General features: G+C 37.6%; 1 protein-coding gene across 1 annotated transcript; it reads right to left on the bottom strand.

Annotated features, from left to right (window-relative positions):
- LOC117370023 (divergent protein kinase domain 1A-like) lies at positions 1-20,426 on the bottom strand. The gene is made up of 5 exons (XM_033965369.2): positions 20,315-20,426; positions 3,116-3,244; positions 2,758-2,865; positions 1,495-1,665; positions 1-871 (listed from the first exon to the last, which is right to left on the bottom strand). The coding sequence occupies exons 1-5, from the start codon at positions 20,366-20,368 to the stop codon at positions 59-61; spliced, it is 1,275 nt and encodes a 424-aa protein (XP_033821260.1). The 5' UTR covers positions 20,369-20,426; the 3' UTR covers positions 1-58.
- Between the last annotated feature and the right edge of the window lie 4,794 nt (positions 20,427-25,220).

Genomic DNA, 25,220 nt, shown 5'->3' on the forward strand with positions numbered 1-25,220 from the left:
CACAGTGGTTACAAGTCTCTGACCCTAGAAAAAAGACAAAAATGTGCAAATTATTTCATTAAGAGTCTTTAGTGTGTGAGATTTTCTTCCACAAAAGAGTTTTAAGATTATTGAGGATCAGCGAGTGCTCAATCTCCATTTGTTCAGTGGTCCCTTTGAGAGCAATACAGGCGTACAACTGCTTTTCCAGCTCTTCTTTTACATCTGACGGCACTCCTCTAAGTATATAGTCTTTAAGTGCTGCACAAGCTTTGGCTAAATTTGGTCTTGCTGTATCTGTCGTGCACCTATGCTTGGTTAGATCACAAGAAGTCACGCAGTCTCTTCCGTAAACACAATCTTCATCATTATCACACCTTTGTTGACGTATCCTTTCTTGGAAAATATTCTCTGGCACAATGTAGCGTGCGTCTATCAACTTAAAATCGTGTCTTTCGTTGTAACCAAAAGTGCTAGCGCTCACATCGCACATGAGAAAGCTGCCAAAATTTCCATGGAAGACATCCTCAACTAGTTCAAGCAAACCTATTGAGATTTTAGCCTTGTGCGGCCAAGATGGAGTGAACCACTGATCCATGCGTCTGCGTAGGCCTGCGGGAATCCAGAGTTCAAAAATCCAAGGTAAAGTTATACCATATAACGGGGAGTATGGGACCTTTTCCGTAACATACAGGTCTCCGCAGAAGCCCAGTAACTTTGGCGTGTGCTCGCGGTCTTGCAAGACTAAAGCCAGGAGGAATTCATTGAGTTGGAGGAGGGCCCAGGTGGAGCGAGCTTCAGGGAGAGAGATGTGTCCGTCCTTGTTGCTGTCAGCGATGGATAGGACTTGGGTCGCCAGGTCTGAGAGGTTGGCCTGGTCCCCAACTTTGGCCTGGGGAGGTAAATTGAAAATACTGAAATTAGGTTAGGGGTTTTATATCATTGCATTGAGTCGTTGCACCTTTAAAGTGGCCACATTATGCTGAATCGTTTTTTAAAAGGTCACTATGAAACTTTTCTGGAGGAGGGTCCTCCATCTGCTGTCTCCATGTAATGTTATTGTTACAGCTGGAATGTTCCCTAGTATGACATTACAGGTTAGAACTGCGGAGAGATCACTCCACTCCCACCTGCATATGTATAACTCCCAGATAGTTTAGTTCAAAGTTATATAGTGGAACATCCCAGGCAAAACTGGAACATCTCCATGAGACAAACAGGTGGTGTACCCTCCACCAGAAATGTTATTTCATTTCCACATGTTTGAGAAATCTTGCATGTATTGCTTACTGTTCCTAGGAAACCAACACATTTATAGGTTTGGCAAGGCATTGGCAATTCATGAAAACTTTTTAATTATTCCATCGTTCATGTTGTCTTAGTCAGGAGTACCTTGCTGGCTTGTTTAATCATTTTCAAGCTATAATAAGGTGAATTCAATTAACCATGCCATCACAAAGCTGCATAACATCCTGTACTCCTGCTTTCAGTTTACGAATGAAGTGACCCCTAAACCTTGAGATGGTTGTAGATCATCTCTCTGAACTGCTCCACCGAGGTGCCTTTGGCAGGTGCGTCGAAGGATGTGGCCTCTCTCCTCGGCTCGTTCCCTAAGTCGTATCGAGGGGCATCGTCCAGCTGACACTTGATCACTGCATCCAGGTCTCCCCAGCTCCCTGAGTACACCTTCACGGGAGGACAGGCAAATTAACTTGTGAGCAAGTCCAAACTACTTTCTGGTCTGTTTCTGACCCCTTTTACCTCTAAATACTACTAAACTGCTAATTGCTACTAAATTATGATATAAACTGAGTTAATATGTGTAAAATGTTTATGTGCACCAATAATTCAACAATGAACCGATTCTCTGGGAGGCTTGAAAATAGCTTTATAGTCCATATAGAGGACTATAAAGGGGCAGCCATTATTGTTTTGACAAAAAATAAATACATTAAAATGGACAAAAAGCTTTTTGAATGAAGACATGTCACTTCTCATCCAAGCCTGGTGGTGGACAATGCCTTATATCTATCTGAAGGATTGAGCATTACACTGAAGAAACAAAACAGCCACTCCATAAAAGAATGTACTAACAGTGTCACGAGAGCTCTTTGAGACCTCAATCTGCTCTACATACATCTCCATCTCAAAGCCACCAACCGCTCCGTTGAAGATAGTGAGGTACAGATATTAGCCAAAGGGAGAAAAAAAATGAGAGGGGAGTTAAAGAGGCAATTTTTGTTAGGAAAGACAATACATCTTTGAACAGGAATCAGGGCCTTAGACACATTTATCTCTTATTTATAATTCCATCCTCAGACCTAAATCAAACCAAGGAAAACAATAGTGCTAGCCAGTATGCTAATAAAGGCCCGGACCATTATGCAAATATGACTCAGGCACAGTTCATATTTAAAATAGATCAATAGACCTAGCTAACAAACAGAAACTGAATACAAATAGGTTAGTTTCAGTGTAGTTAGCTCTCTTCAGATAGATATAAGGTTGTGTCTGGCAACAATACTCAAAAAAATTACATAAATGAGACAAACAGTTTACAAATGTTATAAAAACAGTTATAATCTGTTTATATAACATTTGTTATAAAACAGATTAGAACTGAAGGCTAGCAATAAAAAAAAGAAAATTGTAAACCTGACTCAATGCATTCATTAAATCCCAAAACACTGATTGTGAATATTTTTGAAATGTAAATGAGTACTATGCTGTGAGATTCAGTGTGTGTTTCCCATATATATTTGAAGCATTTTTAGTTACCTGGCTGTTGGCTTTAGCTGTGAAACACTTTCCCAGGTACAGAGTGTCTTTCTCACACAAACTGCTGCAGGCTGAGCCATCAATCACCCCCTTTCTGTATTTGTCACACTATAACCATAAGATAACACCAATAAGATCACAAACATTTTATCAAATCATATTCCTATATAGACCACTATCAATAGGTTTCAGAATGATGACAAATTTGGACTGTGGCCATAGTGATTAACAATTTAAACAAGCCCTCAAAGTGTCACATATAGGAAGCTAAAACACATAAATACACTAATATCTAAAATAATAAACAATTCAAAAAACATATTACTTCATAATTAAATTTATCAAGTCCAATACCCACGATATATTTTTTGCAGTCGTGTCCTCTGCAGAGCTCTGTGTAGGACGAATACTCAACATAAACGATCCAGCTGCCCACAAACACAGCGAGCCATGAGAAGAACAGGTACTTCATGTGCAGGTATCGGGCCTGGAGGCAGAAACATTACACAGGTGACCATTCATCAGTGGTGGTAGTGGTGGTAGAGCAAAAAGTACATTTCATATGATTTCAGTGGTTATTTTTACCATATCCATGGTAACATTCTGATTAGTTTTCGAGTTCAAGCTTTTGGCTTTGAGCAAACAAAAATAAATACAAAATTGCATTAGAAAAATTAAGAAATTGATTTGTATTACTACTGTATCATTTGCAAATCAATATCACTACATTTCATACTTAAACATTTTAACAAATTAACAACACTTGTGTTAAATACTTTTACTTTTTACTCTTGAAGTACATGTTTAAACATGTACTTAAATTCAATTCAATTCAATTTCAATTCATTTTATTTTTGTAACGCCCAAAAATCACAACAACAGTTGTCTCAAAGGGCATTCATGTTTTGGTTGATGGGGGAAACCGGAGTACCCGGAGGAAACCCATCCAGACACGGGGAGAAACATGCAAAACTCCACACAGAAAGGCCTGGGCGACCCAGGGATCGAACCAAACCTTCTTGCTGTGAGGCATGAGTGTTGCCACTCAGCCACCGTGCTGCCTACACACAAAAACAAACAGGAAAAATCAAACAACAGGAAAAATCAGACAAAACAAGAAAAATCGGCCAGGCGAGGAGGAGGGAGGGGGCGGAGGAGGGCCAGGTAAATACTTTTACTTAATTCGATTTTTTCAAGTGATACTTTTACTTTCACTTTAACTTGAGTAACTTCATACTTGTGTATCAGTACTTTTACTGAAGTAACAAAATTGAGTACTTCTATTCACAAAACAACAATGTTGAAATAGTTTTTGCATTTCATCATTGCTGTTTTTTTTAATTTATTTTTATTTTTATTTTTTTATTTGCACTGTTCGTGAGTTTTACAGAGAGGATGGAGACAAGGACTCTTGTCATGTTATGGAGCTCTTGACCATTCTAGTCTGAAACGTCAGTGATAGTGTTATAGAGTTAAGTATCAGTCAGAACTGAACTAGAGGTGGCTTTAGTTCATTTTAGGGGGAGAACTATGACCAACAATTAGCAAAAACAATTAATCCTTTGCTGGCATGTTTCTTGACATGCCTATATTTAACATTTTTGTCCTTATCTCACCACGATACAAACATCATTTCTTTATAACTTTTTTTTTTTTTTATCACTTGATTAAATTTCTGCTGTGTGAATGATAGAGATGTTACCAATCCTTGTGAGCACATTTCACCAGGTTTAGCCTGCGCCATGATTGCAATATCCAGTTGTTAAAAATGCAAGGCTATAAAACTTCATGGAATTCAGAATGATGAAAAATTAGGATTGTTACCATAGCAACTGACAATATAAAACAAAATACTCTATCTTTTGAATGGTGAAAAGTCTTCAAAATGGTGACCATAACAAAAAACTGAAACTCATCAATAGTTAGAAATAAGATACCTCATACTTATACTGCCATTGCCAACAAAAATAATGTAATGCATTTGACTTTCTAACCTTAATTTGCAAATACTTAAATATCGGGGTCATTGTATCCCTCCTTTCTGGATAAACACCCCTACACAGTAGCTCAGTTGTTAGAGTGTTCGTCCATTAATCAGAAGGTTGATGGTTCGAATGCCTCTCTTGACATAAACATCACTGGATCCAATGACCCACGGGTTTCTGGGGCGATTCCAGCTCCCACAGATGAATGCTGTCATTGCGTTCATGGGCAAGACACTAACCCCGTTGCCCCCAGTGTCTGCATACACTGGTGTATGAATGCGTGTGTGAATCAATAAGTGGTTCCTTGATGCAAAGAGTTTTGAGTGCCTTGAAAGGTAGAAAAGCCTATATAAAAAATGAAAACATTTATACAAGCATAGGATTATATTATACTAACTTATTAAATTTTAACTATTGTAGCAGTTTTCAATAGCATGATTATCAGAATGTCTGACACACAAAACTGAATCCATTACATTTTTGTGTTGTGTGAAATTACACAATTACAGTTTTGTTTTTTCATTTTGTCTTAAAAAAAATAGTTAAAACCAACACACATAACATTACATAACACCAACATTAGATAACATTTGTAACTAAAATTTGTAGCCAATTGGGGCCATCCTTGGTTCGTCACTGCAGACTTCACCTAAATAACTCACTTCAAACAGAACTCCCTCTACTGTGAAAACAGCCATGACATAATTATATCTGAATGCAGAAGTGAATATGCAAAAGATTGGACATTTTAGCGTATGGAGGTTTTTTTCTCCTGAATGTTTTGCATTATCAAACACATGTACACCACAACAGAGTTTAGTTAGTGATATTAATGACATAATTAGTGACATAGTTCATCATGTGTAAATAAAGGCCCTATGCTGATAACTGAATATAGTTATAGTGGAGCTTCAATATTCTTAATGAGTTTGGTTTTTTTTTTTGGTTTTTTTTTATTAAATAAATTCTACAAAATTTCATTCCTGGTTAAAAAAAAAAAAATCCATCAATATTTCACAAAGTAAGAGTATAAAAAAATAAAAGAATATAACCATTGCATTTTTAAAGCTTCAATGTTATTTAAGATTTAAGATTGCTGAAAATATGTAGTACAAGTGGACTGCTACGACAGGAGAGAAATGCATCGTCAGTATCATGACACTGAAATGAGTTAGATTATACAAGATACAGTGGCATATGGATTGAGTCTGAAAGCATTTTGTCTGTGGTGCAAAAGCATTTAGAACTATATATGAACTACATTACCATACCATTCAAATCTGTTCAAATAGTGTACTTAAAGTAAATATGTACTGGACATGATTATTTATGTTATAATTTTGTGTTTTGGTTCTCAAGACGATTACCCAATCAGAAAGAAGAAAGAGCACCGCATGAGTCTAACATTTGGGTTGCCACCTTCAGTGTCTAAATCCAGTTGTTTAAACCTAAAATGACTCTCTCTGATCTCTCTGAATCATCACTACTTAAACCCCAGTACCTGCAGCCAAAAATAAATCAGTGCTAGTGCAGCCTCTGCAGCTCAGTGTGTGAATTCTGGAGGTTCTGAGCTTCCACATGAGACATGGCCTGTCCATATGCTGAGAATGAAAAACAAAACGTGTATGTGTCCTTTATATGCAGGTTGTTTATTTAAAGAGGATGTATTTTATGGGTTTACTGCTAACAAATACCATGTTCTCTTTTATTGTTTCCATTGCTATATTTGCTGAAAACAACATATTAACATGTTTGATAAATTTCACTTTCACTTTTCTGACGCTCTGGCCGTGTCTCAATTCGCGAAATGCACCTTTTGAAGGGACCCTTCGAAGTACTCTTCAAAGTGTAGTTTGAAGGTTCCGGATGAGAATCTGCCCTCCTCAGTGTAGCCGCCATCTTGCTGAAATGGGACAGGCCTACACCACGGACCGCACTTCCACCGCTGTCTTTGAGCGTACGATATGTACATTATATGCGTTATTTTTAATTATTTATTATTTAATAGAAGAAAAGTCAAGATGCTGTCTTCACAGCCGTTTCTTTTTTTTTTTTTTTTTTGAATATCAATAGGCGAATACAACGTTCAAGGTGATTTTTTTTCTCATTTGTAGCTACTTTATAACTTAAACAAAATATACCTTGTGAAAACGTAATAACAGAGACAGAGATAACAATATCATTTTGACATTCACAGTCTATAAACCAGAGAACACTGATTAGTTGTACATAAAGTGGGATATTGCAGTTTAACGATTCAGTATTTTGGCCAGTGGCTACACCACTTTATTAACAATAGAGGGCGCTGTTTCCCTTCTATGCCATGCCAGTTCTTTACATCTTATTATTGTAAGGTTTTTTTCTAGCAGTGCAGCGCTACATCAAACTAGTATCTTGATTTACTAACACGAAGGTAAATGACACGTGCCCACCAGGTGGTGCAGACCTATGGAATGTACCGGAACACATGAAGATTTTGTGCACATCTCAGGACTCTATTCTATCCTTTCCTGAGAGTCCGTTGCGTCATTGTTCACATTAGCTGTGTGGAACTCATTAAACCTTCTGACTTTATGTTTCAGTCTCTTTGTTTTTGACGCTTACAATAGAAACGAGCATTCTTACATTATTCTTATTTGCAATAATAATTTCTAATGATAATAATGTCTTCTTATTGTCTAGCAATAACTGCACATTCCTTTATTCCATATAACTCCCCTCCTTTTTAATAATCAAACACACTGTACAGATCTTTATTCAGATTTAAAAGTTTCATGTCGCACTGTTGTAGATGAGGTAAACCAGTATGAACATTTGAACATGTATTGCGCAGTGGACTCCATTTTCTTCTCTTTTTTGCGTAGTCGCGGTGCATGATGGGATATAGCAGTGCATGAAGTGTCCATGGATGCACGCTTCGGTTTACGTCCGATCTCCATGGAAACGGTGGAAAGGGCAAGGCAGGTTTGTCGGGCGCATTCAGTAGGGTGCGTTGAAATGGGACAGCCCTTGTCGCGCCGGAAATTACGTAACTGCCCTTCGACGCACACTTCCAATGGTGATCCTAAGGCCAGTTTGGCGAATTGGGACACAGCCTCTGAGTCTCCTCTTCCTTTGCTCTCCATGCTAAATCACTCCCCCATTAAAGCGCTATGACAGTAGCATGCGTCCCACTAATGAAACTACTGAGCAATTCATCAGGTTTGTCAAGTTGTTGGGTACAGTTTTGTATCATGTTTTGTATACGGTATTTATGGAGAATTTTCGTGTGGGAGGAGCATGGATGACACAGGCTTGTGGGTTGAGCATTAGACAAAATCTAAAGATAACCATGAGGGGGGACAGAAGAGATCTCTAAATGACTGAAACATGCATGGATGACATTTAGAAGCTCTTCAGGCATGCTAAATTGACAATTCTGAATATTCATCTTATTTCGGGATATTTCTTTTTCAATATAATTTATGTTTCAAGCTAGGTTTTGATTTGTTTCTTATATTTACAGTATATTTATTAAGTATATTGTGGCAGCGTAGTCAAAACAACTCTCAAAAATCTCAATCCAAGTCATTTTTAATATGACATTTTTGCAGTGTGGACTGTAAGAACATGGAATCACAGAAAGAGAAAGTGTTATTTGAAGTCGTTTTGAGCCAAATGGAGAGTTCCAAATGAAAGGGTCTGGAGGTTGCAGCAGTGGGAGTCCATCACTGTCAGACGCTCAGTGCAAAAAACATTTATAACTGGTGGAAAGTGGTGCTCTAATGTTTTTCAATAGGGCCAGTGCATTATAGATCTACACAGGCTGTACTGGGAAAAGACCAGGACTAATGAGATGGGAGAGGGGTGAAATATTGCTGTGTTGTTGTTGTTGAACTGCCTGACCACTAACACTGTTTACTGTAAATTAAAGCTATTTACAGAATGCTAGAGAAATAGTGGAGGGTCTCTCTATTAGCTGCTAATTGGCACAGCTTAAATGGTACAAGAAAGCACTTAAATGTTCAAGTCACACTATAGTCACACTATAATTCCAAGATTATCTTTTTGCAGTTTTTTTTTTTTTTTTTACTTGATATGTTATGGTTAAGGTAACTTTATTGTCACTATATACAAATTTGTCCTCCTGAGTTAATCTTTCAGGAGCAGTGGGTGGAACAGTGCAGTACCCAGGGACCCATCTCCAGATCTTGAGCTTGGCTTGATAAGGCCTACCTTAGCTGGAGGACTTTTTCTTTTGTGGATGTTTTGGATTTTTATTGCATTTTGTAGCCTAAACACTTCAGTAAATTATAATATTCTTTGCAAACATATAGCTTCCCTACCTGTTTGATTTTTCAAAATGCAGTTTTGCAGTTGTTACACCTTCTCACACAGAAGATAAATAAGTCTCTTTTACTCCAGTTTGGCTGTTTGAACTCTTTGCCCATGCTGTGTCTTTGTCAGTAGGACTTCACACCTCCGTAATCCTAGTCTATGTCAATATGGCTCTCCCTCACACAGTTTTTGCAGGAATCTTTCAAATGTGTTCTATCCACCAAAACACAATTCCATTATTTATTTATTTTTTTTGTATTTTATTTTATTTTTTCACAATATAATAATCCAACTTGTTATGTAAGACCCAAATGCTCACAACTTGATACAGGATGTTACAAATCTCCTGGCACAATTAACAGCATTTAACTTGATATGATATTGATTGTAATACTATATATGTAATTGTGGTTTTATCTCTCAAACAGTGGTTCTTTTTTCACTATGTACCACCTAAGTAAATGCTTGGCCTTATAAGTATGACCAGATCTAAAACAGGAGTATTCTATTTCTAAACTATAGGGCTAAACCAGATCTAAAATAGGACTATAGGACACTGTACACTCACCACAGGTCTAAAATTACTTGATGAGTTATTCTGCAGAATTGCTATTATTCCATAATTAATTGCATGTGTTTTTTTCATGATGATGGGAAATGGAACAATGGAAATGGAACAAAACCTAGATTAGACCACATTCTGGTCTAATCTAGGTTTAGTTTTGGGACTAAACCCAAAACTAATCCTAGTCTACATCAGGACAGACTTTAAACCAAGACAAAATGAAGACAAGCATGTGAATACACCCATAGTTGATTAATTGATGTCTTAGTCAACCAAATTTTGTATTAACCAACTAGTTTAAAAAAAAAAAAAGGATTATAAGGATTTATATGTGCAACAGCAGAAAGGAGAAAGCATGAAGTGTGTTATGAGTTGTGGAAGTGACAGGACAGTTATAAAGATGTTGTTTAGAATTTTTCTGTATGCAGAGACAATATTAACAGTGGTGGCAGAAGGACTCAATTTTATTACTTAAGTAAAAGTACAAATACCAGAGCAAAAAAATACTCAAGTAAAGTAAAAGTATCACATGAAAAAATCTACTTAAGCAAAAGTATAAAGTACTTGTTAAAAATGTACTTAGATAGTAATAAGTATTTCAGGCAGACTTTTAGATCTAATAAAGCTCAACATTTATTGATTTTTATAAATATATATTATATAAAACATTTTATAAATATATTTTATAAAAAATATATTTTTATAAAAACTTTTACTTTTCAGTTCTTCAAAAATGTAGTGGAGTTGAAAGTACAGATACCTGCTCTAAAATGTAGCTAAGTAAACATAAAAAGTATTTACTTTAAAATGTACTCAAGCAAAGTACAACCACCATAAATGCGTACTTTAGTATAGTACTTTACTGCTTCTACTTAGTTACATTCCACCACTGAATTTTGCTAGCTTTTGCCAAATCGTGCTCACCATTTTTAATCATTGCACAGGGCTTAACTTTAGTTTCCCTAGAATTTCTTTAGTTGAGTACAGCCCTATTATCTTGTAGTTCACTTTTTTTTTTTTTTTTTTTTTTTTTTTTTTTTTTTACCATGCCACTGCAGCAAAAAGATGCATTTTAGATCCAGGAGCTTGCCATTTGCTTAATTGGTCCATGAGTACACCGCTCCTGACACTGCCAATACTGTTACATCCCCACATTTGATAATCAATATCAATCAATTATTTTAATTTCCAGTAATGAAGTAAACCTTCTCCACACATACTTCTTGTTCCTAACCATGACTTATAAAAAAACAACTATTTGCAGAACGCTTTTTCTCTCTTCTCTTTTCTATTGATCGATTCACTTACAAATCTGACCGTACAACCTCATGGCTTTAACAGCAATGACCACACAACTAAGTGCCTGGCCTACCTTCTATTGATTTTTCCCCCTCTTGGTGAAATGCATCAAAACGCAACAAGCAATATGGAAATCTTCCCGGTCGACAAATGCTTAGCTGTAGTAGTAGTACTTTTTTTTTTTTTGCAATCAATATCATTGTGGTTATCGTTTCCATGCATTTCTATGGGGCTATATTGAAGAAGTACAAGCAGGGCTGTACAAACACACACAATGAGTTGATATTGATTGTGGCAGCCATGACAGCTATTAATTATTGGCTTGAGTGGGAGCTGTGCTGAGGTGGGCAGAAAGGAAAGCGCTCAGCCTAGATAGTGGTTCGTGTTTTTCTTATAAAACTACCCACACAGCTGTTAGTCTGTCTGACCCAGGAAGGTGAAGTAAAGTAAGAGTGTGTGTGTAAGCTTCAGTTTGACTAAAAGAGTGGGAATGTTGGGACTAAAAAAGTTTATTGCCAGAAGAAAGTTTTGCATTATATCTATGTGAGTGAGCAATATGGCGAAAATTTGTGTTACCGTTTTCTAAGAATTTCTATCTTTCTCATGATTTATAATGCCATAGGTTGTAATAACTAGAGGGAGTATCTGAATACATATTGAAATATCAATAATGTTGTGAGTGTTGTTTTGAAGATTTGAAATTTGAATATTAAGTATAACGTAATATTAGTAGTAGTAGTAGAAACCTCCACTAATACATTTGAAGACCCAACTTTCTATTGGACTGGCATGTAGTAATAACTCTTTTTAAATTTGTTTACATATTGTTTTGGGTTTTTTGTTTTGAAATGAATACGCTATCAGTATTGTTAGCTATGCTGTTGCCAGAATTGTAATATTGTTTCAAAGCCCTATTCTGAGTTTCTGAGTGGCTTCACAAGGTATCTCTAATAGCATTATCTGTATACAAAAGTAGGACCATTTCCTATTATAGATCACGTCAAGAAAGAAATATTTCAAGTCTGACTTGCATGACCTTTGTTATTTCTGCTGGACACGGGGCTATAAAGACAAGAAAGAGCCCCAGTGCTGATCAGGAGCAATATGTTTCCACTCTGACAGTTGTTTGTTTCAGTCTGTAGTCATCCATTATGTATGATTATAAAGCCACCCCTCAGAGGGCACTGGTAATGGGCTGCACCGAGATATGTGGAGACAAAAGACTGGAGAGGTCTGGAGTCTGCCGGAGAATAAAGCAACACCATGTGATATTGCAAAGCTACAGTGCTGTCTATGTGAGAATTATTTTGCTGGTAGAACAACACATAACCACAATGGACCACCATTCAGCCAATTCTAATGCTAATGTGTGAATGTACAACCCCAATTCTAATAAAGTTGGGACGCTGTGTAAAACTTAAAAAAGAAATACAGAATACAATGTTTTGCAAATTCTTTTCAACCTATGTTGAACTGAATAAACTACAAAGACATGATATTTAATATTCAAACTGATAAACTTTATTGTTTTTATGCAAATATTCGCTTTCAATTTGATGTCTCCAACACGTTCCAATAAAGCTGGGACGGGGCAACAAAAGAATGAGAAAGTTGAGGAATGCTTAAAATACACCTGTAGACTATAGACTGATGCAAAGCGGAGCAGTGTGTTGTGGTTTGAGTCCACATTTCAAATTGTTTTCGGAAATCATGGATGTCGTGTCCTGCGGGCCAAAGAGGAAAATGACCATCCGGATTGTTATCAGTGCAAAGTTCAAAAGCCAGCATCTGTGATGGTCTGGGGGTGTGTTAGTGCCCATGACATGGGTAACTTGCACATCTGTGAAGGCTCCATTAATGCTGAAAGGTACATACAGGTTTTGGAGAAACATATGCTGCCATCCCAGCAACGTCTTTTTCAGGGACGTCCCTGCTTATTTCAGCAAGACAATGCCAAGCCACATTCTGCACGTGTTACAACAGCATGGCTTCATAGTAAAAGAGTGTGGGTACTAGACTGGCCTGCCTGCAGTCCAGACCTTATTGATTGTTGTTAAAAGGAAAGGTGATGTAACACAATGGTAAACATGCCCCTGTCCCAGCTTTATTGGAACGTGTTGCAGGCATCAAATTGAAAATGAGTGAATATTTCCATAAAAACAATAATTTGTACAACCCCAATTCCAACTTCATTGGAATTGGGGTTGTACTACATGACATAGCTGTTTGTTAAATTTTAGATTTTTATAACTGCTAGCTGTTACGTGTAAACTAAATTTCAATTGTGACTTTTTTTTATACTTGTAGTCTGTCGTTTTATTATTTATTAGTACAACCCTACTTTGACGCTATATGTTCTGCTTTACTTTATAACAATAATTAAACAATATATTCGGGAATAGAGTTCAGAACCTTCTTGTTGTGAAGAGCATTAACTACTCAACTGAACACACTGCCAATGTTAGAAGTGGAGTAGTCTGTTTTACCATCTATTTGCATTTTATCTCATGTTTGGCTTTTGGCCCACTAATACATTTCCATTTTTGAGGGGAAATGCACCTAAAAGCTTTTGTTTTTTACAGCATCCTAGACTTCTAGCAGAAGTGAATTACTATTGCTAAAGAGGACAGCGGACAGTGAGGACATGTCCCCACTGAGTCAACAGCAAAGTCTCAGGGCTTGTAACCATAAGTGTCATTCAAAATCATCTAATCATCTCTGAGACGAATACTGGACTAGAGTAGGAGAGACAGGTGAATAAGGATATACAAATAGCAAGACAGAACAAGGGCTGTTTTAATGTCATAGTTGTGGTCCTTGAGATATTTTCTTACTGATAAGGGGTTCCCAGACTCGTTGCCACCATTCAACCACCTCAACTTTATCAAGACTTGCCAAGACTAAATCCAAAGAGTTTTTTAACAATTATTCAAGTCTATAACTACTCAGACTACTTAGAATTCATATTTTTTCCCTAAACCTATCTGCTTAATTCAGTAGTAACTAACCCTGAATCATAAACTATTCATTCATTATGAATTAAGTCTTTGTTCAAGCTTTATAAGGCTTTTACGGTGTAGTTATTATGAAATGTTTCTTATAAATGAAAGACTGCTTTGATTACCAAGTATCAAATCATAATTTGAGAATCAAGGACAGAACGTGTGTCCTTGGGCTAGACACACTTCATGTCATATTCATGAGTGAATGGTTCCTGGGTTTAATGTGATTCCAGTTCCCAATTGAGCTAGAAAAACACTGCTGAATATATGCGGATATATGCTTTGGACGCCTTGTTTGTTTATATTGAAGATAAGTGGTGTTTATAGATTAAACCTTTTTCAAAAAGTGTTAAATGACATTTACAGTGGATTTATTTTTGCTAAGTGTTTCCACAAAGCTGATGCTGAGTGCTCTCTCATATTACAACTAATTATGCTAGTGTTTAGGCTAATCAAATCAATGTACTGCACAGTTCAATGTATGCTCAAAAGTCACTAGAGCATTTCTCTAAAAGAACTAGAATTCAAATGGAGGCAGAGTGGTATATGTTGAGGTTATTTTTATATAGTGGCATACGATGTAAATATAGTTCACTTCACATTTAATTTACAGTATATTGCACATATATTATATTATATTGCGGTCTTGCACTTGTTTATATTGTCTAAAAAATAATGGTTTTACTATCATTGTAGTATTAAATTTGGTATCGAGCTCTTTCTTATTAAAATCATGATTGAAATGTTTGTATCGTGACAACGCTAATGAACTATACGCGTGAGAACTTATATGAGACTTTTGATATTATAATATTGACCTTCTTTTTATTACACGTGAAACTACACAGATTTTCCTGATATTGTAGATGGTTTGGTAAGGTACAGATTACACGTACAATATTATGTTTTATATGTTGTGTTCACATAACATCACAATAGAAACCTGAGCTGTTATATGGCAGAATTTGCTGTTTAACTGTCAGTTAGTTACTTGGCTCTGTGTACAACGGTAGCCGGCTAGTTCCAATCAGACGGGCAGTCAGCTCATCCATTTCCAGCATAATGTAATGTCTGCCTAAAATCACTAAATCTTGAAAGATCAGGCAGAGAGCTGGGAGTTGTGGGTGGATGCCACTGACAATATGTTAAATACCTTACAAATGCAGAAAAAACTTCACAGAAGGACACTTCTGGTTTTAGAAAGGTACATCTTTGTTTGTCCATGCTAAGGCTAATTTCTATTAAAATAAAATGTTAGATGTAACACAACAAAATTGAATTTGTTGTTAGGACACGCCAATTATTTTTACGTGTAGATTATTTCAGTCAATGGCATTATTTAAATGTTTATTAGGCTTCAAAATTAGCATTAGCATTAGCTCCAACACACAAAGACATACTTTTGTAAACACACAAATGTGCCCCTGGTGAAGTTTTCCCCACATTTGTAAAGCGTTTAAGACAGTCAGTGACATCCACTCGCAGCTTCCTCTCCATTGCCTGATCTGTCAGGATTTAGTGATTTTAGCAGCCTTGGCAAAAAACCTCATGGACATTCCATTACGCCGGAAAGGGTCAGGCTCTGATTGAAACTAGCCAGCTACTGTTAGTGCACAAAGCCAATTACTGTAATGACAATCACACAAACCAAAAACTGGTATAAAATGTAATGCCTTCTCTGTCAGCACAAGTAAACTAAAAACATTTGTGTGATGGTTCCTCATCTGTCCAATCATTTGCCTTTGTTTGGTTCTGGCAGTGTGGATGAGTGACAGTTGTGAGGCTGTCAGTGGGAGGCGGAGGATGGCCTAGAAAACGCAGAGCTGGTGGCCATCCCTGGAGAGCGCTCTGTCTCTTCTGTTTTCACTGAATCTGACAGCTCTGTGTGAATCACCAAGCCTGCTACTGTCCAACCACAATCACACCTTCTTAGGCTACGCATGCAGATGCAAGAGGAGGAAGGGGAGTATAAAAGGAAAGGTTTTCTCCTCAGTAAACAAATGAATTAAAATGATACCGAATATGCACTGGTCTAGTCTGGTATGGTTTGATAGTAGTGCAATGGGTTGAGTGTTGATTAAATATACTGTATTTGCCTAAGTATCAACAAGAGCTGTGCAATTAATCATATCTTGAGGGGTCTTGGGCCTCTAAAGCCAATCATCTGTGAGTAAAGCAATGTGATTTGGGACAGAGTGCAGAGTTAGAGGAAGAAATTTGTATTAAAGCCACAGAAACTTTTTAGCCAAAATATAGACTGAAATAAAAATAAAATATTTTTTATGTGTTGAAAAAACCTATAAAAACATGTATCTTTATTCTGAGTGGGCTTGCATTTTCACAAACCTGACTCTTGTTTGGCCTGGAGAAGGGCGTCCTCCTGCTTGTTTCCATGGAAATATTGTTCTTTTGGCTGTAATATTTCACAGTATGGCATAAAATATATCTATCTCCATGGAGAATGTTCTGAAGTTTAGTTTAGTTTACTGGATTATTTTAACAGAGACCATATGCAAACACATTCATCTCATAAAAGAAGATATGCTTTACACCTGATTTAGCTGAAGCAAGTTTCCATCTGCAGTCCTTGGGCAGGTTAACAAACTATTAAAATGCATCTAAATATCTATTCATTTACAAACCATGCATTCTCCCACTCTTTCATTTAAATACAACACACTCCACATTTACACATTCAACATTTAAAATTACTCAAGTATGGTTTTAACTTTCGATTTCTGTGGAATCACACAAATGACATGCCATGTTAAATACTGTACCTTAAATAACAAAAGGTACAGCTGTTTACTTTTAAATTGTTTTCAATCAAAACAAAACCAAAACAAAAATGGAGATGAGTGTTTTTATCATATCACCCAGCGATCAGTGCATAACTGAGTGAAATTAAATATTAAAGTATTTTGGCACTGATTTTGGTAAGCCATATTGAAAACTGATAGAGCAGAGTAGAAGGAATAAAAAGTGGTTGTACTCTGCATCACTTTGCACTCACATGGCATATGCACTAAAGCTCTACCACAAGCCACACTCCAACAGTCAGTTATGGTATTATCTCAACTATGAGGATTATAATGAAACTCCCTCATTGTTATCTAATCATATTATAATATTACATAATCATCACAATTGGAATTCTTTTTTTTTATTTTATTTTTTTATTTTTTTTTGCCATTGTACATTTATAGCTGACTGATGGCTGTTCCAGAAAAGTTGCTAACTCTATGAGCCTGGCTTATTTATCCTGGCTAAGTCTGGTTTACTATGTTGCTATTTCAGTTCTATAAAAGAGAGTCATCTTGGTAAGTCTTTGTAAGCAAAGCCTGGTCTTGAAAAGAGTGGAGTTTAACGATGAGGTATTATGCAAATTCAACTTATTTCTAAGCAATTTCCAGGTAGGGTTGTGCGATATGAGGGGAAAAAAATCATGATTTTGTTCCCCATATAGATCAATTTCCGTTTTTGATTTAATCTTCCATCTTATTGAAAACACAGACAGGTTGAATTCAGGAAAAAAGAGCAGGGTGTTGGGATCATTCAATTTTTTATTTTTTTTATTTTGTGTTGATAGGACCAATAATTCCAGAAAAATCCACTTTTGGAATGCATTTGTGCAATATATTATATAGCCTAAAAGCATGTGTGTTTACATTATCGGCAGAGACAGATGCATGTGCAGGAACAAAACTGAAAGATATTAAACATTTTAATATGTTGTTTTCTGCAAACAAAGGTCACATGGTATTATATGTTAGCAATTCATACCCCCTCTTTAATGAATGCGTAAAGTCTGAGCCACCTTTCAGGATTTTTTGATACATTCTTGATTGAGTAGTCTTAGCACAAAAAAGGTACACTGATGATCAAAAAGTCACAGCTGAGTTTTCCCTTGTTCCCTAACATCAGAATGGGCTCTCCACAGTGACAGAGATGGCAGAATTATATCTGAACACAGCAGTGAATATGCAGCAGTTTCACATTTTCAGCCACTGGAGCTTTTTATAGAACTGTTACTCATTATTACATTCAAGCATTCTGACTCATTTATACCTAAAAAGTTCAGCACACAGGTTTTGGTTGGGTCTAGTCATTTCTAGAGTTCAACAGATTATGAATGAGGTGTGCACGGTACATGGTTTGATGGCACAGATTGTCAGCAACAGTCTCCACCAGAACAGCTGTATATATGGGCAAAATTGTAAAGTACTAATAAAACCCATGAATTCTTCCAGTCATTCCTGATAAATAGATCATCTACAGGGACATGTTTTGTGTCTGGACCAGCCCAGTGACAATGTGCCTTGATCAGATCATAAACATGTGAATTCCAAATTAGTTTGACTTAAACCCAAAGTTCTTTATGCCTGTGAGTTCAGTGCTATTCGAGGACATAGCCAAATTAGTCAACATAAATTACTACTGTAGTGAATGCACATAAATGTCTCTAGCTGCAAGATTAATCGCAATCAAATTTGAATGGTCACAATTAGCAAATCTTAAACGCTGCAGTTTTTTAAGTACATAATTTCCTTCACAAACCTTCGTTTTGTTACGGTTGATGGATTTGAAACTCATCACTGTGTTCTCTATGAAAAGGTGGGTTGGCCTGTTTATTAGAAGAGAGCAGCACTGTATGAAATTTATCTATAAGGGACTACTTCAAAAACTGCCAGAAAACTCGCCTGCTTGCTAATCACTGATACCGGAACATTTAATACCAAATCACATGACCGCAACCACATGATAAGGAAAGAGACAGGAAAGAGGGCTTTTAGCTACTCTCATTGGGTTCCCCTGTATAATAAAGATAAATAAAGAAAACATTAAGATAAAGAACAAAACATTCTGCATAAAAACTGCCTACCCTTTAGTTTAGAACTGTACAAGCATGTTCTGAAATGTGATTCTTGTATTGCTTTGTTAGTTCATATTTCAGTCTTTTTGTTAATTCTTCTAGACGCATTTTAAATATGAACTTTGAAAATATGAACATTAAAACATAAATCTCAAATCTAATTGCAGCCACAATGCTTGTCAGAAAAAAAAAAGCAAAATTAGATATTTTTCCTACTATACACCCTCTCCTACTATTTAAGACTGCTAATTAGTAGGACCAGATGTTGCAGAGTGTGTGTCTTAAAAGGAATGTATAGAAAATAAAGGTCCCACATTGTGTCATTAATATGAATTCATAATAACTGGGATTTCTCGATCAGGAACACGCATCAGGAAAACTATTCACACTTTGTCTAGCCACAGTGTCTCAGGTACAGGACCTTGGGCCACAACATAGACTATAAATAAAGTTAAGCTGCTGCCAAATAGTTGCTACAAGAAAAGAGGAAGAGGAAGAGCAGGGTCAGACGGAGGCAGATGATTCACCGTGGCAACCACTACAGTTGACAGGAAAACACGGACCAGGCTTCTCCATCTAGACACAAAGTTAAAGACTCACGTGTTTAGTCTACCTAAGCAAGTGCCCTCACTTTTAGGTTTTTTTGATTCATTCTAGAGGTGTAGTCGTCATTCTTGGTCAACTTAAGACATTCCCTGTGCAATGATTAGTCAACTGAAAGGATGTGTTGTGTGGCACTGGCAAAGAAAGCTCCATCACTCAATGTATTTCCCTTTCCCCCTTTATAAATCCTTATAATTCTAATCAAAAATATTAATCGACATTGGTCAACTAAGAAACCATCAACCAATTAATCAATTAAAAGACTAAAAGACTACAGCCCTAACTAATTCATATCGTTATTATGCCTATGTCTGGTCTTTTTTTTTTTTTAGTGTTGTTGCTATTGGAAAGTGCTATATTATACCCCATGCAAATATTTTTAATCATTCTGTGTGCAGACAGGTGCAAATGACAGATAAGTTTTGATAAGTTTCAGAAAATGTTGCTCGGTTTTCATTTGGGCAGCTGCTGCATCACGGATGGGGTTGCTATGGTAACGAGCCGGGGGTGGGGGGCGGAGAGGGGCCGGGGGGTCTAATCCTGACGAGCATCAAGTGACTTTATGACAGAGACGGTCTACATGAGGGCTAAGTAAGGACTAAAAAGGGTGACGCGTGAATAGACGTAATTTAACATCGCACAGAACATTACTGGGCCGTGGATTGTATGATCGCAACATGTGAGCTGAATGTGTGGAAGTTACAAAATTACAGGCTAGTCAAAATGAATGGATGTGATCACAACCCAACCTGTGAAAAGAATTGGTCAAACTGAACGACTTAAGCGTCACTGGCCTGGAGTCTGCGTCGGGCACTGCCAATCTACCCACACCGCTAGACTTTTCTTTTTTTCTTTTTTTTTTTTTTTTTTTTTTTTTTTACCTCTGTGTAAAGACGGATTTCCCGCCGCTTACCTGCACGTACAGCGGCTTCCTGAACACCCCCCACGGAACCGGAGCTCTTGCCATGGCGAAATGTAGAGCATCTCACACCGGCTGCTCGAATTGGTAGACAAGATCTACATCTGTGCAAGCGTATCGGCTACTTCCTGCACGCTTCTCCAGACTACACCTCCGTGACTACATATAAGCCTGAAATATTCCACAGCGCAGCATTATGTATCAGTGTCGCGGTGTTGCTGTGAGGAGAGAAGGCAGGCACACTGGAGCTGGGGAGACTGCAGGAGTAGGCGATATTATCCACCGTGTGCGCCTCTGGAGAGTCTGACCAATGAGAGGCGAGGAGGAGCCGCGGAGGAACCGGCTCTGACTCATATTTTGTGGCGCGCTGTGGGACACGCGGATGGGTGCTGTGGGGCAGGCTCAAACGTAGATGCTTGTGACTGGAAAAAAGATTAAATTAATTCATTCTAAATTATCTATTTAATATAGCTATTTAATAAGCTATATAATAAGAGACTTACAGTTCAGGAACCAATTTATAAAAAGCATGAATTTTTCACACTAATTACATTTTCTTTTAGGCCCATAGAACATAATTTCAAGCAGAACTGACGCATACAGTTCTACATAAAACAAGATTTGTATTATGTGTTACCGGGCTACCTGAAAGATACGTTCTAGGGCAAATAATTGTCCATTAATGTCTTACTTTGTAACTAGTTAATGCCCAGCACTGTTTATGAGATGGAGATGTTCATGTTAAGTTGTTTCCAGTTTGTTTTACAATAGGCTTAACAACAAGTGCCCTAAGACCAGCCTTATAGTGTTCTGTAATGGTTTTATTTTTGTGCACAATTAATGCATTAGACTATTATAGTTTATAATAGTTTAATGCCTAATAGTTCATCAGTTCTTAAAGGGGCACTGTGTAACTTTTCTGGTTGAGGGTCGACCACCTACGTGTCTCCATGGAGATGCTATTGCTTTCCGTAGAATATTCCATAGTATGGGACTAACCATATGAATTCTATGGAGGCAAGCAGGTGATGCCACCTGATCAAGCTACAGGTCAGATCTGTGGATGCAAATCCGGTCACATTGAGAATATTTTTTTTAATATGTAGGCCACATGTACAACCCCAATTCCAATGAAGTTGGGACACTGTGTAAAACTTTAAAAAAAATACAGAATACAATGATTTGCAAATCCTTTTCAACCTATATTGAACTGAATAAACTACAAAGACATGATATTTAATGTTCAAACTGAAAACTTTATTGTTTTTATGCAAATATTCACTCAGTTTCAATTGAATGTCTGCAACACGTTCCAATAAAGCTGGGACAGGGGCATGTTTACCACTGTGTTACATCACCTTTCCTTTTTAACAAAAATCAATAAGCGTTTGGGAACTGAGGACACTAATTGTTGAAACTTTGCAGGAGGAATCCTTTCCCATTCTTGCTGAATGTACAACTTCAGTTGCTCAGCAGTCCGGGGTCTCCATTGTCGTATTTTGCGCTTCATAATGCACCACACATTTTCAATAGGAGACAGGTCTGGACTGCAGGCAGGACAGTCTACTACCTACACTCTTTTACAACGAAGCCATGCTGTTGTAACATGTGCAGAATGTGGCTTGGCATTGTCTTGCTGAAATAAGCAGGGACGTCCCTGAAAAAGACGTTGCTTGGATGGCAGCATATGTTGCTCCAAAACCTGCATGTACCTTTTAGCATTAATGGAGCCTTCACAGATGTGCAATTTACCCATGGGCACTAACACACCCCCATACCATCACAGATGCTGGCTTTTGAACTTTGTCCATGATTTCTAAAAACTGTTTGAAATGTAGACTCGTCAGACCACAGCACACTTTTCACGTACAGCGTTATGGGCTCGACACATGGGGAGCGACTAACGACAGCGTGCAGTGACACTCATCGCATGGGCTTTAAAATCGAACACACGGGCAGCGACTAGCGGCAGCTTGTCACGCCACGCTCTGTTCCAGAGAGGATTGCGAGCCTCCTACACATCTGATTGGCTGTTTATTTGGAGGGAATTTTGAGGTTGCAATAGCGATAAATCGGGGAAAAAGACACTAAAATGAAACACGTACGTTTGGTTATGAAAAAAAAACCATGCCTTTATGTTATGTTTTTCCCCCATATGGTCATTTTGTTTAATGTAAAAACCTTAAATAAATATATTTTTAAATATTTAATCAGTCTTTAATACATTTGGTTACTAGCCTCCATAAAGTTATCTGGATTAATTTATTATTTGGTTAATTTACCACTCATATTCACACTGGCACCAACAAGTTTCCAGGCTGTTGCTTTTTTGATATATCTCTGTAGTCTTTTTGAGATATATCAAAAAGAATTGGGAAATCCAACACATGATTTTCTCCTCCATGATGTTTTTCTCCTCCATGATGTTTTTGGCTCGTCAATCAAACTCTCGCTGATTGGCTGTTGTGCAGGCGACAGCGATAAAAGTAGAACATTGTTGTAATATGTCTTGTATACGAAGAATATAGTGCACTACGCGGAGTGATATATGTAACACCACCTATGCTCTGGACATGTATTAAAGTTACCCGGTTCTTCACACTTCAGTCTCCATCCTTCCTAATACAATAATACTTCATGGTGGCTGTGGAAAGTTGAGGAATGAAGAAAAAAAGGCCCGACTCCTCTCCCACGGCGTATATTGAAGCGTTTGGTTTGTCCGAGGATAATTGCTGTTGCTAACTGCACGCTGCACGCTAAAGCTAACTGCCGATACGAGATGGCATCACATTTACCTACCATGAACTCGTCCGACCCGGATCTGGGTGAGGCGATCTCGTTATTCAAGCAGAAAATGTGTCTGTACTTAGAGGATGAGGAAATAACAGACGAAGCAAAGCAGGCGAGGAAAATATGCCGAGGTATCGGAGATGAGAGGCTAAAGAGGCTAAATGCTAGCGGGCTAACAGCAGATGAAAAAAAGTGCCGTCAAAACTGTGGACATTTTTCGAAGGTCAGTTAAAGCTGGATGTTAACTTCAGGATTCACAGACTTCATCTCATGCAATATAGACAAAAACCAGATGAAAGTATTGATGATTTTGTTACCAGAGCGAGAACTCTTGCACTAAAATGTCAGTTCACAGAAGAGGAACTCCATGAATGTCTCATTGAGCTTATTATAGCCTGTACATCACACGAAGCATTCAGAAATGAGCTTTACAGTAAACCACAAGGTTGTTCCCTTGCTGAAGTGTTGACTGAAGGACGAAAACATGAAGCTCTAACAGCAGGAGATCTCCAACTGCACCGATTGGAGGTAAGCAAAACTGCGCAAAAAGAAAAAGTGGATGCTGATTATTAAAGGTCTGATTCTCAAAAATGTGGATCAGACCATAAACCACGACAATGTCCTGCTTTCAATGATGTGTGTCATTTATGTGGCATCAAAGGACACTGGGCTAAATGCTGTAGAAAAACAAAGCAACTAAAGCATAAAGAGCACTCCAAGCAGCAACAAAGAAATAAATCACAGTCATACAAGAATGACCACAAAAAGACAAATAAAATGTATGCCATACAAACTACAGACTCAAGTGAGGATGATATGTATCAAAGACAGTTCCACTGTGTCACAGTTAGCAAAAAATGCATGCACAATATTTATACTAAAGCACCAAGAGACGAAGCATATACAGTATTAAATGTAAAACCACCTGACCTACCAGACCAGAAATATACACTGCAACTAAAGATCGACACAGGTGCATCAGGAAACACCCTCCCACTGCGTACATACAGACATATGTACGGCAGAAATCCTCAGGCTATGAACAGATTGCAAAAGAGCCATGCAAAACTGTCAGCGTACAGTGGACACAGGATTCACTGCTATGGGAAAATAGACATTCCATGTCAGTGGAAAGATTCCAAGTGGGTTAATGCCATGTTCTATGTTGTGGATGTACCAGGTCCGGCAATAGTTGGCTTACCTACATGTGAAGCGCTTAAACTTGTCACGGTGAATGTGGACTCTGTGACTAATGCCAGCAAAACAGCGCACACAGAGACTAAAACAATACAAAACAAAGTATATACACCAAACTGCATTAACACTGTAGAAGATCTAAAAAAAATCATTTCCAGACCAGTTTGACAAACTCGGAAACTTCAATGGTACTGCAGAACTACTGCTAAAAGAGGGTGCTGAACCATTTTAAGACCCACCATGCAAATGCAGTATTCACATAAAAGACAAGCTCAAAAAAGAGTCGAATAGTCTTGTGGAGCAGGATGTGATACGCAAAGTAGAAGTGCACACAGATTGGTGCTCCAGCCTAGCATACAGTACTAAAAAAGATGGAAGCATACGAATATGTCTCGACCCTCAAAAACTAAACAACAGTTTAAAGAGATGTCCACGCAAGATTCCTACTGTTGAGGAGCTCAACCCCAAATTTGCAAAAGCGAAAATATTCAGCAAATTAGATGCAAAGGCAGGATATTGGTCCATACATTTGGATGAAGATTCACAACTGTTCGCAACATTTCACACTCCATTTGGCAGATATTGCTGGAAACGTTTACCATTTGGACTAAGTGTGTCTCAAGATATCTTTCAGGCCAAGGTGGATCAGATCCTGGAGGGACAACAGGGAGTAGTGAGCATTGCTGATGACATTGCAGTTTGTGGGGAAAATGGGGAGGAACACGACAGGAACCTAATCAGCCTGATGGAATGTGCTGCAAACACAGGTTTGGTGTTCAACAGTGATAAATGCAATATCAAGCAAAACCAAATCTCATTTTTTGGTAACCAGTACACAGCCAATGGCATCCGACCAGATCCGACTAAAATCTGAGACATTCAAAAAATGACAACACCCCAAAACAAAGACGAA

This window comes from Periophthalmus magnuspinnatus, chromosome 4 (genome assembly GCF_009829125.3).
Source record: "Periophthalmus magnuspinnatus isolate fPerMag1 chromosome 4, fPerMag1.2.pri, whole genome shotgun sequence".
Classification (NCBI taxonomy): Eukaryota; Metazoa; Chordata; class Actinopteri; order Gobiiformes; family Gobiidae; genus Periophthalmus; species Periophthalmus magnuspinnatus.